Source organism: Leucoraja erinacea, chromosome 5 (genome assembly GCF_028641065.1).
Source record: "Leucoraja erinacea ecotype New England chromosome 5, Leri_hhj_1, whole genome shotgun sequence".
Taxonomy (NCBI): domain Eukaryota; kingdom Metazoa; phylum Chordata; class Chondrichthyes; order Rajiformes; family Rajidae; genus Leucoraja; species Leucoraja erinaceus.
The window spans coordinates 789,928-803,710 of NC_073381.1; the positions used below are offsets into that span (position 1 = coordinate 789,928).

At 44.6% G+C, this 13,783-nt stretch overlaps 1 protein-coding gene across 5 annotated transcripts in view; it reads left to right on the plus strand.

Moving 5' to 3' along the window:
* Positions 1 to 13,783, plus strand: part of ak9 (adenylate kinase 9) — a 162,514-nt gene that overhangs the window by 60,848 nt on the left and 87,883 nt on the right. For all 5 annotated transcript variants that reach the window (XR_008723418.1, XM_055634956.1, XM_055634957.1 and 2 more), the window contains 2 exons: positions 2,322 to 2,470; positions 4,610 to 4,766. Coding sequence is in view for 4 of the 5 variants with exons in the window: in XM_055634956.1 (XP_055490931.1) it covers positions 2,322 to 2,470; positions 4,610 to 4,766 (306 nt within the window). In the remaining variant the exon portion in view is untranslated. The remainder of the gene's footprint in view (positions 1 to 2,321; positions 2,471 to 4,609; positions 4,767 to 13,783) is intronic.

A 13,783-nucleotide genomic window follows, 5' to 3' on the forward strand; every position in this document is an offset into this window, starting at 1 on the left:
AATATTGGTGGCCAGTGGAGGGGGGGGGTGCTTTCTGGAGCCTTTTGGGCTGAAGGGACTAGTTTACAGAGGGCTTGTATGGACATTGTGGGCCGAATACATTCTTGGGCTGGTGGCTCAGTCACTCAAGGCTGTTGTACTGGCAGCTCACTCACAGCTCGTGGGCTGGCTATTCCTTGAAATGCCATTTCAAGCAGGGTGCAAGGCCACCAAATTCAAGTGCAGTTTCTTACCACTTCAAGCAGGGTGCAAGGCCACCAAATTCAAGTGCAGTTTCATACCATTTCAAACAGGGTGCAAGGCCACTAAAGACAGCGAGTCCTGACCTCTCCCTCCTCCATCTTGCAAAGACTGAGCCACGCCCAGACATTTGGGTTTTATAATTCCTCCCCCAAGATTAGGTCAAGATGAGACTTAATTATATAGAAGGCAAGGCAACTTTAATTAGAAAAGGCAACTTTAATTAGAAAAAGGCAACTTTAATTAGGCAAGGCAACTAATTAGGCAAGGCAACTTTAATTGGGCAAGGCAACTTTAATTGGGCAAGGCAACTTTAATTGGGCAAGGCAACTTTAATTAGGCAACACAGCATTAGCATTTCCAAACCAAAGGCAACACAGCTTTAGCATTTCCAAACCAAAGGCAACACAGCTTTAGCATTTCCAAACCAAAGGCAACATAGCTTTAGTATTTCCAAACGATATTCTCAAACCACATTAAGGGCACTGACAGGTCAGTAAAACACTCACAGTTTAGTTGACATGTGTTCAGTGTTATTCACAGCTCAGACTGAGAGACGTGACCATCTCGCTCCCCTATCTTGCAGAGACTAACTGAAGCACTCAACACTTCCGGGTTTTATAGCCCCTCCGGAAGGGGCGTGGCCTTCAGATGTTGAGATGTTGAATCTCAACATTTTTTAAACACTAATAACTCTTTTATTTTTCATTGATGGGAAAAATCCTCTTGCCCTGTGCAGTAGAGGGGAACTCTGAGTAAGATGACCAAAAATCAATGCCGTAAGTGGCAGAGTTTCTTCTAAAATCAATATACAGAACAACAAGAATAGGTCAAGATCAGACTTTTAGTAATAAAGATAATAGACAATAGGAACAGGAGTAGGCCATTTGACCTTCGAACCAGCACTGCCATTAAATGTGCATGGCTGATCATCCACAATCAGTACCCCATTCCTGCCTTCTTGCCATATCCCTTGACTCCGCTATCTTTAAGAGCTCTGTCTAGCTCTATTTTGAAAGCATCCAGAGAGCCAGCCTCCACCGCCCTCTGAGGCAGAGAATTCCAGAGACTCACAACTCTCTGTGTGTAAATGAGATTCGTAAGCCCATTGTAACGTCAACGAACGCGGCTGATGGGCAGGGCAAGTGGAAAAGTGATTTGAAAAGTGTTTTTTTGCAAAGTTTAAAATGTCAATAACTTGCAACATATAACATCAATCCAAACAAAACTTGTTTCTTGTACATTACAGGACAATGATGAGTAAGGTGGGCCAAAAATGGTAGCACTATCGTGTACCCGTTTTGACGGGGTTTTGGAATATCATGCACATCCACACATACATGCATGCAAACAAACAAGATGGGAGTTTTAGTAATATATATACTAGACCAAGTGGGACCCGTTGGGTCCCTGAAACACGGGAGGCCTGGTCCCCCAATGCAACCCGTTCCCCCAATGCAATATTCCACCAGTCACCTGTTCCCGCAATGCAACCTGTTTCCCCTACACAATATTCTACCACTCACCCATAGCCCCCAACCGCACTAGGGCGGCTCATTTCCCCATATCCCACAGCACTGTTCAGTAGTCTTTTATTTTATTGGCTCGTGTTTCCATTTATTGGATAATTGTGCATAAGTTTAACTAAAAATGTAATTAGAAACCAATCTCAAATGAGAACAACAGCATTGAAATATATATAATATATTGAAATAATATAAACCTGTTTCAATGATCAGCTACAGCAGCAGATTGATTCAAGGAAGACAATAATTATTGGCTTTTAATGTCACCAAACTTTCAAATAAATTATCAATTTACAATTGTAAATTTTCAATTGTAAATTGTCACTAGGATAGTGCTAGTGTACAGGGTGATCGCAGCGGTACAGACTCCATGGGCCGGAGAGTCTGTTTCAAAGCTGTATCTCTAAAGTTTAAAGTGTAAAAGTCACATCAGAACCCAAATACCACATATTCAAGAATCTTACACTTAGAGCATTTTTTTGCATAAAAAAATGAATTGTAATTTTAGGTAGTTTCAATTTCTAAAGTAATATGTATAAATTGTTTGTACTTTAGCTGCTATACAATTTGTGGTTGACGAAGTGTCTGAGGAACACCCTGAAGTAAAGGCTATTGTAAATGAAGCTGTTGAGAATGCATCACATGCCCAAATACAACTGCCAATGGATATCTACATGGAATCATTGGCGAAAGCTATTTCAGAGGTAAGGCTGCATTTTGATGAAAAGATAGTATATTTCATTGAAACATAAAAATCCTTTTGGAAGGAATGAGCAGTGCTTCCTTCGTGTATGGAAATGTTTGGTCTTTAATGACTCGGGCTAGAAATTCCAGCACATAATGCATTACAATACAATACAATACAATACAATACGGTTTTATTCGTCACATTGCACATAAAGTGCAAGTGAAATGAATTTGCCAGCAGCGGTACAATGATAAAGAACCCACAAACACACTAAATATTTAACACAACCATCCACCACAGCATTCATCACTGTGGTGGAAGGCACAAAAATTGGCCAGTCCTCCTCCTTTTTCCCCCATGGTCGGGACCTCAACCCTCCGCAGCCGTCGCTGCGGGCGTCCAGATGGTAAAAGGACAAGGTAAAAAGTCCAGGTAAGTCCAGAATCGGCTCTTCCCCACCAGAGACCGTGGCTTCAGGTTGGTGTAGACCGCAGGCCGGCGGTCGTAGATTTAAAGTTCCTGCTGCAGCCAGATACACTGCAGACAACAGGGCCGGCGGTCTGGAGCTCCTCTCCAGGGATCCCTGGCAAGGGACCCCACTCCTGAGGGTAAGTCCACGCTGGTCCGCGGTAGAAGTAGGCCGTGGGCCGGCATTTGGAGCTTCTTCTTCCCCCTGGGTCCCCGATGAGGGATCCCAGGCTGCGGACGCCGCACCAGCTGGAGCTCTGCAGACCGTGGCCTCAGGCTACTGGCTGCCGCGGGCCAGCGAAACGGAGCGCTCCCCTCTGGCGAGCCCCAGCGAGGGCTCGCCCACTCCACGGCGAGAGTCCACGCTGCGCCCCTGCCGCTGAAGCCCCGGGCGCGTCTCTGGGAAAGGCCGCCCGATCCTTGCTGTTAGGCCACGGGGGAGACGACATGAAAAAAGTCACCTCTCGGTGGAGGAGGCGACCAAAGCGGTTTCCCCCTCAACCCCCCCCACACCACCCCCCACACAAAACACACAGAGAAACACTAAAAACCCACATTAGGACATACTTAAAAAACAAAAAAAGTAGAGAGAACTGACACGCTGCTGGCAGGGCGACCGGCTTGCAGTGCCCCCACCGACTTTCATATGCTACGATTAAACTTGTCTAGTTATAACGTTATATAGCATGGGAACAGGTCATTCAGCCCATCACATCCACACCGACCAGTGGGCACACATTTGTATTAACCCCATCACTTGACTAGCACTTGGTCAATAGCTTTTTGGTTGGGGTTGGAGGAAGAAGAAGAGGAAGAAGAAGAGGAGGAAGAAGAGGAGGAAGAGGAAGAGGAAGAAGAGGAGGAAGAAGAGGATGAGGAAGAGGAGGAAGAAGAAGAGGATGAGGAAGAGGAAGAAAAAGAGGAAGAAGAAGAGGAAGAAGAGGAAGAAGAAGAGGATGAAGAAGAGGAAGAGGAAGAAGAAGAGGAGGAAGAAGAGGAAGAGGAAGAAGAAGAAGAGAAAAAAAAAAACTTGGATTACTGGTTGCCCATGCTATAGGATGCCATTAAGCTGCTATCACAGCCCATTTGACCAATACATTGATATCACCCTGTAGTCTAAGACTACCCTCTCAGCAGCTGTCACCTATTCCTTTGCTCCAGAGATGCTGCCTGACCCGCTGATTAACTCTAGCTTTTGGTCTCTATCTTCGTTTAAACCAGCATCTGCAGTTCCTCCCTCCACATTTTATCTGCAGTTCCTTCCTACACATAGGAACAAGAGCCAATGGATAGATATCCATATCTTTCTAAAGAATGAGGTTTTCAAAAGCAGCATTGACGGAGATCAATAATTTTTTGCTGGCAGAACACCATCCCTAGAAGAAGGCTATCCGGGTGCAAGTGACTAACACTTGGTCTATCCCAAATTGATCTTGACAGTGTAGGATTGCTATCAATGGATAGTTGATGGTCAGCGTAGACTCAGTATATCAAAGGGGTCGTTTCTGTCCTGCATTTCCCTATCTGCCTATTACTGGAAACAGTTAGAAAAGCTGGTTGTTTTTAAATGGTGAGAGAAGGGCCTGGATGGCTCTTTCAACTGAGAGTGGCAGGAACTGCCACTAAACTACAGCTAACACACTTTCAAGGATGACATTCGAGGTGTTGTGATGTATTTATTTTGTAGGTACATGAAGAAAAAAAACAGCAGAACCCTGACAACCCGATGGAAGGGGGTTGGGTATTGGATAATTTCCCTGAAACAACAGATCAATGTAAAGCAATGGAAGAGATAGACCTTATTCCTGATAATGTCTTCGTTTTACGTAATGCTGTGGAAGATGGTAAGTAGTTAACCAAAGTGGTTTTATATTGGTTGGATTCTTTAATGTGTTTGCAAAGATTGGAACACAATGGTCATATCATTCTTAGGACTGGATTTTAATGGAATCAGAGAGTAATAGAGCACGGAAACATGCGCTTTGGCCCAAATCATCCATGCTGATTTATACTGCATTTAAACTGGTCCCATTTACTCACATGTGGCTCATAACCTTTACTTCTCTTCTTCTTGCGTATGACGTGCACAGCCTAAAGTTGTAGGACAACATGTGGCTCATAAGCTTTACTATCTATGTGAGACACAATATGCTGGAGTAACTCAGTGGGACATGCAGCATCACTGCTGAGTTACTCTAGCATTTTGTGTCTATCTATATGTGTAGGAAGGAACTGCAGATGCTAGTTGAAACCGAATACAGACACAAAAAGCTGGAGTAACTCAGCGGGACAAGTAGCATCTCTGGAGAGAAGGAATGGGTGGCGTTTCGGGTCGAGAGGAAGAAGGTCCCAACCTGAAACGTCACCCATTCCTTCTCTCCAGAGAAGCTGCCTGTCCCGCTGAGTTACTCCAGCTTTTTGTGTTCCTTCCTATACATTTTGTTTACTATCTATGTACGTGTCCAAATGCCTTTTAAATGGTATTACGATCAACCACTTTCTCTGGAAGCTCGTTCCATATGCACAGCACTGTCCGTGAAAGATCTTACCCCTCAGGTTCATGATTTTATACAACTCAATTTCAGTCATCCCTCTATCTCCTGTGCTCAGAGGAATAAGCACTGAGCCTGCCCAATCTCTCATTTTTCATTCTTCAGTGAACGGGGGTACCCCTCCTCCACCATAGATGAGGCTCGCACCAGGGTCTCTTCAATACCCCGCAACACTGCTCTCTCTCCCAATCCCCCCACTCGCAACAAGGGCAGAGTCCCCCTAGTCCGCACCTTTCACCCCACCAGCCGTCACATACAACAGGTAATCCTCCGTCAGTTTCGGCACATCCAACGTGACCCCACCACTCGCCACATCTTCCCATCTCACCCCCCATGTCTGCCTTCCGCAAAGACCGCTCCCTCCGTAACTCCCTTCTAAATTCTTCCCTTCCCTCCCATACCACCCCCTCCCCGGGCACTTTCCGTTGCAACTGCAAGAGATGCAACACTTGTCCCTTTACCTCCCCTATCAACTCCATTCAAGGACCCAAGCAGTCGTTCCAGGTGCGACAGAGATTCACCTGCATCTCCTCCAACCTCATCTACTGCATCCGATGCTCTAGATGTCAGCTGATCTACATCGGTGAGACCAAGCGGAGGTTGGGCGATCACTTCGCCTCTGCTTGGTCCGCAATAACCAAGCTGACTTCCCGGTGGCTCATCACTTCAACTCCCCCTCCCATTCCCCATCCGACCTCTCTGTCCTGGGTCTCCTCCATGGCCTGAGCGAGCAACACCGCAAATTGGAGGAACAGCACCTCATATTCCGCCTGGGGAATCTGAATCCTGCGGGCATGAACATTGAATTCTCCCAATTTTGTTAGCCCTTGCTGTCTCCTCCCATCCGTCAGCCCTCGGGCTCCTCCTCCTCCTTTTTCCTTTCTTCTCCCCGCCCCCATCAGTCTGAAGAAGGGTTTTGGCCCGAAACGTTGCCTATTTCCTTCGCTCCATGGACGCTGCTGCACCCGCTGAGTTTCTCCAGCATTTTTGTGTACCTGCCCAATCTCTCACCATTTGAGTCCTGACAACATTGTTGTTTTATCTCTGAACTAAACTACATTAATATATTTCTTGTGGATGTCTGTCAACAGTTTCTGCTGTCATTGAAATGCAGTATAAATTGCTGTCTCCCTTCATTCCTGGGGCAGATAGGGAGTTCAGTGGTGGCAGTACTATGGTTTTGAACGCGGTGGTTAGCAACCCATTTTCAAACAGTTGACAAGTGAAAAATAGGTTTCAGAGATTATACGTTTCCTCAAACTTGACACAAAAAGCTGGAGTAACTCAGCGGGACAGGCAGCGCCTCTGGAGAGATGGAATGGGTGACATTTCGGGTCAAGGCCCTTCTTAGAAAAGAATGATATGCTTATTCTCCATAAAGGGTGGTATAAGGTCACCAGAAGAAAGCTGCTGAGATCCGAAGCAGTCAAGCAAGATTGAGACAACATTCCCAACAATCATCGAATCTGAGAAAGGTTATGAAACAGGCCAGTTGACCCTCAAGTCCATGCTGATTGACAGCGCTGTGCTTTTTAATATCAACTTCCAGCACTAGCCTCATATCACTGCAGGCAATGGCTCTTACACCCAGACACTGCAGACAATGGCCCTTACACCCAGAGGTTTCTGCTTCTACCAGGCAGGGAGTTCCAGATTGCTCCCATTTGTTGCATGAAAATACTTTTCCTTACCTCCTGTTATTCCTTTTACTGATTACTCAAAATCTATGCCCCTGGTTCTTAACTCTTTGCCGAAAGGATTTTTTTTCTTTCTGATCTATCCTACCTACACCCCTCATAATCTGAATAAAACAGTTTTTTGTTTAGTGGTGTACTTTATGCATTGGAATATACGAACAGAAATAAGAATTTTTTGTTTCTCCATGACTAAATACTTTATTTTTATCCCATATCCATAAATGCTTCGAGCTATAATCCTGTATTTAAAACGGACCCAGCAGAAATTGCCAATTATGAACTAACTGTATTCTAACTTCACTCCTGAAAGACCAGCCTCTAAATTATATCCATTTGTCGTAGATTCCCTGACAGGCTGAAAAAGTTATTTTTAATCATTACCTTCTCAATTCCAGAGAATAATACTTAATTGGTTCATTTAACCATTGAAGTGCAGGCACCCTTATGACAAAGCTGTTACATTGTATCCTGCCATTTATATTTCTTTGTGCTGCACCAATTTTGGGATTGTGAAATTGAGAAATACTGCTTTGTATTCCATTCTCTGGGTCTTTTATTGATATTGAACTGTTTGGCACAACACAGATCTTCACAAGACACTAGCCACATTCTGCCAATTTGAGAACATGCCCATTAACATCACACCCAGTCTCCTGCCTGGTGATTTGAACCAGGTTGATAATTGCCTTCAATTAAATGAGCTTTGGCTTACGAGGACCTTCAATGGATATAGACAATAGGTGCAGGAGTAGGCCATTCAGCCCTTCGAGCCAGCCCCGCCATTTACTTCATCCACAATCAGTACCCTGCTCCTGCTTTCTCCCCATAATTTCTTGACTCTGCTATCTTTAAGAGCTCTATCTAACTCTCTCTTGAAAGCATCCAGAGAATTGGCCTCCATTGCCTTCTGAGGCAGAGAATTCTACATTCACAACTCTCTGGGTGAAAATGTTTTTCCTCATCTCTGTTCTAAATGGCCTACCCCTTATTGTTAATCTGTGTCTCCCGGTTCTGGACTCCACCAACATCGGGAACATGTTTCATGCCTCTAGCATGTCCAATCCCTTAATAATCTTATATGTTTCAATAAGATCCCTTCTCATCGTTCTAAATTCCAGTGTAAGCAAGCCCAGACGCTCCATTCTATCAATATATGACAGTCCCACCATCCCAGGAATTAACCTCGTGAACCTACGCTCCACTCCCTCAATAGCACGAATGTCCTTCTTCAAATTAGAAGACCAAAATTGCAAACAATACTACAGGTGTGGTCGCACTAGGGTCCTGTATAGCTGCAGAAGGACCTCCTTGCTCTTATATTCAACTCTTTTTGTTATGAAGGCCAACATGCCATTAGCTGTCCTCACTGCCTGCTATACCTGAATGCTTACTTTCAGTGACTGACGAACAAGGACCCCCAGATCTCGTTGTACTTCCCCTTTTCCCAGCTTGACACCATTCAGATAATATTCTGCCTTCCTGTTTTTGGTACCAAAGTGAATAACCTTACATTTATCCACATCAAACTGCATCTGCCATGCATCTGCCCACTCACCCAACCTGTCCAAGTCACCATGCATCCTCATAACATCCTCCTCAGAGTTCACACTGCCACCCAGCTTTGTGTCATCTGCAAATTTGCTAATGTTGCTTTTAATCCCTTCATCTAAATCATTAGTGCATATTGTAAATAGCTGCGGTCCCAGCACCAAGCCTTGCGGCACCCCAGTAGTCACTATCCATGTCAGTACCCTATACCATGTGCCCTAATTTTGCCCACTAATCTCCTATGTGGGACCTTATCAAAGGCTTTCTGAAAGTCGAGGTACACTACATCACTGGCTCTACCTTGTCCATTTTCCTAGTTACATCGTCAAATAATTCCAGAAGATTAGTCAAGCTTGATTTCCCCTTCGTAAATCCATGCTGACTCAGACCGACCCTGTTACTGCTATCCAAATGTGCCGCTGTTTCATCCAGGCACGGAAATCGCTATCAAAACATGCGAGGGACACAATTTCTTGGCGTGCGCGCATGCACACACACGCGAGGCTTCGGCTGTGGGCGCTGTGGAAGGTAACATCGAGAGCTGACCTGGTTGGTGACCGACTCCAGCAACGGCGACTTCGTCCGCCCCAAATCGTGGAGCTTGAATCGGCCCGTTTGCGGGGTATTTCATCGGCCGGGGGGGGGGGCTTCATCGTCGGGTCCCTCAATCTCCTCGATGCAGCAGTTTGATTTTAAGCCCCGCGAACGGGCCGATTCAGCCCTTAGAAAGCATCTGATAAAGTCCGGATTACAAAAACAGGGGGGGGGGGGGGGGGGGGAGAGAGATTGTCTCCCACCTCTCAAAGCATGGGGGGGACGTGTCCCCCCGGCCCCCCAGGATTTCTGCCCATGGTTTCATCTTATATAATTGACTCCAGCATCTTCCCCGCCACCGATGTCAGGCTAACTGGTCTATAATTCCCTGTTTTTCTCTCCCGCCTTTCTTAAATAGTGGGATAACATTAACTACTCTCCAATCCACAGGAACACTAGACTAAGTGGAACCCGTTGGGTGCCAGTCACACGGGAAGCCTGGTCCCCCAACGCAACCCGTTTCCCCAATATCCCACCACTGAGAAGGGGAGGACAAAGTAGGGACTACCTGAAATTAGAGAAGTGAATGTTCATACCGCTGGGGTGCAAACTGCCCAAGCGAAATATGAGGTGCTGCTCCTCCAATTTATGGTGATCCTCACTGGCCATGGAGGAGGCCCAGGACAGAAAGGTCAGATTCAGAACGGGAGGGGGAGTTGAAGTGCTGTGCTACCGGGAGATCAGGTTGGTTATTGCGAACCGAGTGGAGGTGTTGGACGAAGCGATCGCCAAGCCTACACTTGGTCTCACCGATGTAGAGCAGCTGACATCTAGAGCAGCGGATGGAATAGATGAGGTTGGAGGAGGTGCAGGTGAACCTCTGCCGCACCTGGAAAGACTGCTTGGGTCCTTGAATGCAGTCAAGAGGGGAGGCAAAGCAACATGTGTATCATTTCCTGCGGTTGCAAGGGAAAGTGCGAGGAGATGGGGTGGTTCGGGTGGGAAGGGACGAGTTGACCAGGAAGTTACCGAGGGAGCGGTCTCTGCGGAAAACAGACAGGGGAGGAGATAGGAAGATGTGGCAAGTGGTGGAATCACGTTGGAGGTGGCGAAAATGTCGGAGGATTATTTGTGTATGTGATGGCTGATGGGGTGGAAGGTGAGGACAAGGGGGACTCTGCCCTTGTTACAAATGAGGGGATGGGGAGTAAGAGCAGAGTCACGGGGTATAGGGGAGGTGAGTGTTTTCACACTTCTGTATCTCTTGCTGATGGTAGAGGGGAGGTGGAGTGACTGGGGTGAAACTTATGCTAGTGGCCTTGCCGAGGCAGCATAAAAACAGCACAGAACTTTACATTCATAATGCTTTCCAGTCTGTATATTCATTGTGTTGTCAGCTTAGTATATGTGTAGCATCTTCAAGTTAAAACGATATTGGTTAATCATATGTCGATTTCATGGCATTATGATGGATAAGATACACAGCATTTGGGTAGACATTTGGATAGATTTGGATAAGCATTTGTGTAGGAGCCATTCTTTAGCATAGTTACTGTTAGCATATTTTATTATTTTGTCCAGATATTTCTTGCAGAAATATTTTTTACGTTTGGGGGTGGGATTTTGATACGTAGATGGGTGTGACATACATCGGATGAGGCTAGCGAAACGATAGGGAGTGGTCAGATCAGACGGGAGCCGGCACGGGACAGAAGACACAGTTTTTACCAGTTCAGATAGTAAGAACGGAAAGCTACAATTTGTATATGAATAAAGAGGATCTTTTATGTTCACTTCTTTGTATTTTTCAACAACTTCAATAACGAATCAATAACTGGAAATAACGACTGGAAGATTTGTTTTTATCATCGACGGCTTAAATTCCACTTCTCCCTGCCAGTGTAGTAACGGCAACCATAAGTTGGACATTGGAAAAGATTAAAATTGCCATTACAATTTGGATAGATTCGAGATAGTATGTTTTTTTAACTCCGGAAGGTTAACGAGGGAAGGCCATATTTACAAGGATGTTGCCCAGGACTTGAGGGCCTGGGCTAAAGTTAGAGGTTGGTCAGGCTAGGACTTTATTCTTGCACCACAGGGCTGAGGGGTGATATTATAGAGTGGTACAAAATCATGAGGGCAGTTTTTAAGGGCAACTAAAAAGCCTTTTTTTCCAGTATAGGGCAAACAAAACTGAGAGGGCATAGGTTTAAGGCAAGACAGAAAAGATTTAATATGGAAAACATTTTCACACAGAAAATGGAGGGGATATGGAATGAGCTGTCAGAGGTGTTAGTCAGGAACAATAATATTTAAAAGACATTTAGACTGTACATGTATAGGAAAGGTTTAGGAGGATAGGGGACGATTGCGAGCAAATGGGATTAGTATAGTTGGCATGGACGTGTCGGGCCGAAGGGTCTGCTTCCATGGTGTATGACTATGACTCCCAAGACCACGTCGACAATGCTGAGTCTGTGGCAGATTTTCTTCTGTGACAGAACTGTGTAGGATGAAGATGACCCAGGCAAGAATCTGCCCAGCAATGGATAACAAGGTGATACCTCAATAATTATACATTCTCCGCACAAAGCAGCAATTCTACTTATTAGTGTATAGAAAGGAACTGCATATGCTGGGTTGTAGCGGAGATAGTCACAAAGTGCAGGAGTAATTCAGCGGGTCAGGCAGTATCTCTGGAGAAAAATAATCAGACTGAAAATCAGAAGAACGGTCCCAGCCTGAAACATCACCCATCCTTTTTCTCCAGAGAAAACCTGTTGAGTTACTCCAACACAGTGTGTCTATCTAATGCTACTCTTTACATATTTTGTATCTTCATTAGCCGTGGCTGAAGTGCTGGAAGACTGGATGGTGGCTAATGTTGTACCTTTATTTGAGAAGGGCGACAAGAAACAGGCAGGGAACTACTTTGAACAACTTAACCTGATTTCCAGGCATTGGCCGAAGGAATATGGCCTGGAGAATGACTTGTCTGACTCCTGGAGAACCTAAGTCTGGGGTGCAAGGAGGAATCATGACTGAAAGTGTCCGGACAAATTTCATAAGTGGCATGGATCAACCTAATAATGGTTTCAATGGCAAAACACTCCAGTAACATTAGATTTACAGAGAAACAATGCTGGACAAAATAGCGGATATGTCTTAACTTTCGGGCCCTTGACTTTTCACAGGTCTGTAATGTATTTCCTTTATTATGCAAGGTTCGGTTTGGCCCACCCTAGTCTATCCACTTCATCTATTACACCATGTCCTCATTTTTTATTTTAAATTTCCCCTTAGAAAACCTCAGACTGATGTTTCTGCTTCTCTCAGGTGTTGTATTATTTAAATCTGCAGTATTGATCTCCTGAAGCGATGCAGGATCATTAATACTGCTCTTGAGCTATTACTATTCTCATTTGAAAAGCTCTAACCTCGAGGGGTAATTTTCTGCTGGTAATTACCTTCCACAATTCACACAATGCCAATAATTTAATTCCTTTTCCACTTCTCCTGCTTACTTGCTTCATTTGCACAATATGTTTTTGGGATATTTATTCCTACCGGTATTAAGAACAAAGAATATATAGTTCCCTATCTACAGAAAGACTGCTGGTCTTTGCATTTGCTTTTCATCTATAAAAATGTTACATTGTTTAGTTTAGTTTAGATTTTTATTATTATCATGTGTATTGGGGTACAATGAAAAGCTTTTTTTTGTGTGTTACCCAGTCGGTAAAAAGACTATACATGATTCCAATTGAGCCGTCCACAGTGTACAGATACAGGATAAATGGAGTCTGAAGAAGGGTCTTGACCCAAAACGTCACCCATTCCCTCTCTCCAGTGATGCTGCCTGTTCCTCTGAGTTACTCCAGTATTTTGTGTCTATCTTCAATGCACAACAGCATCTGCAGTTTCATCCTACGCATAAAGGCAATAATGTTTAGTGCAAGATAAAGTCCAGTAAAATCCAATCAAAATAGTCCAAAGATGACCAATGATGTAGATGGGAGGTGAAGACTACTCTCTAATTGGTGAGAGGCCTGATAACAACTGGGAAGAAACTGTCCCTGGATTTATGTTTTCACACTCTATACGTCTTGCCGGATGGAAGAGAGGCATAGCTATGATCCAGTCATTGGCATAACATTTGGTTGGAAACAACTGAGATACTAGAATTCAAGCATTCAACATCATCCCCTTCCTCCCCTCCCCCCTCCTCATTGTAGATATTGCTGATCTGGACATGGCATTCCACTTTTCCTGTATACATGACATTCATTAGGCCATCTTTCCATTTTTAACAGTCTGGTATTTAATTAATTCCCAAACTAAAGGAACCCAAAAGCTAAATAAATTTGCTTCAATATATAAATATATTTAAATATATATATATCACATCTGCAGAGCCATGCTGGATCTTTCAAATGCAGCAGTCCTTTAATTCACACTTCAATGATTTCTGATTTCTACCATTTCTGATTAAAATTCAACCATATTATTAGATGTTCCACATGGCTC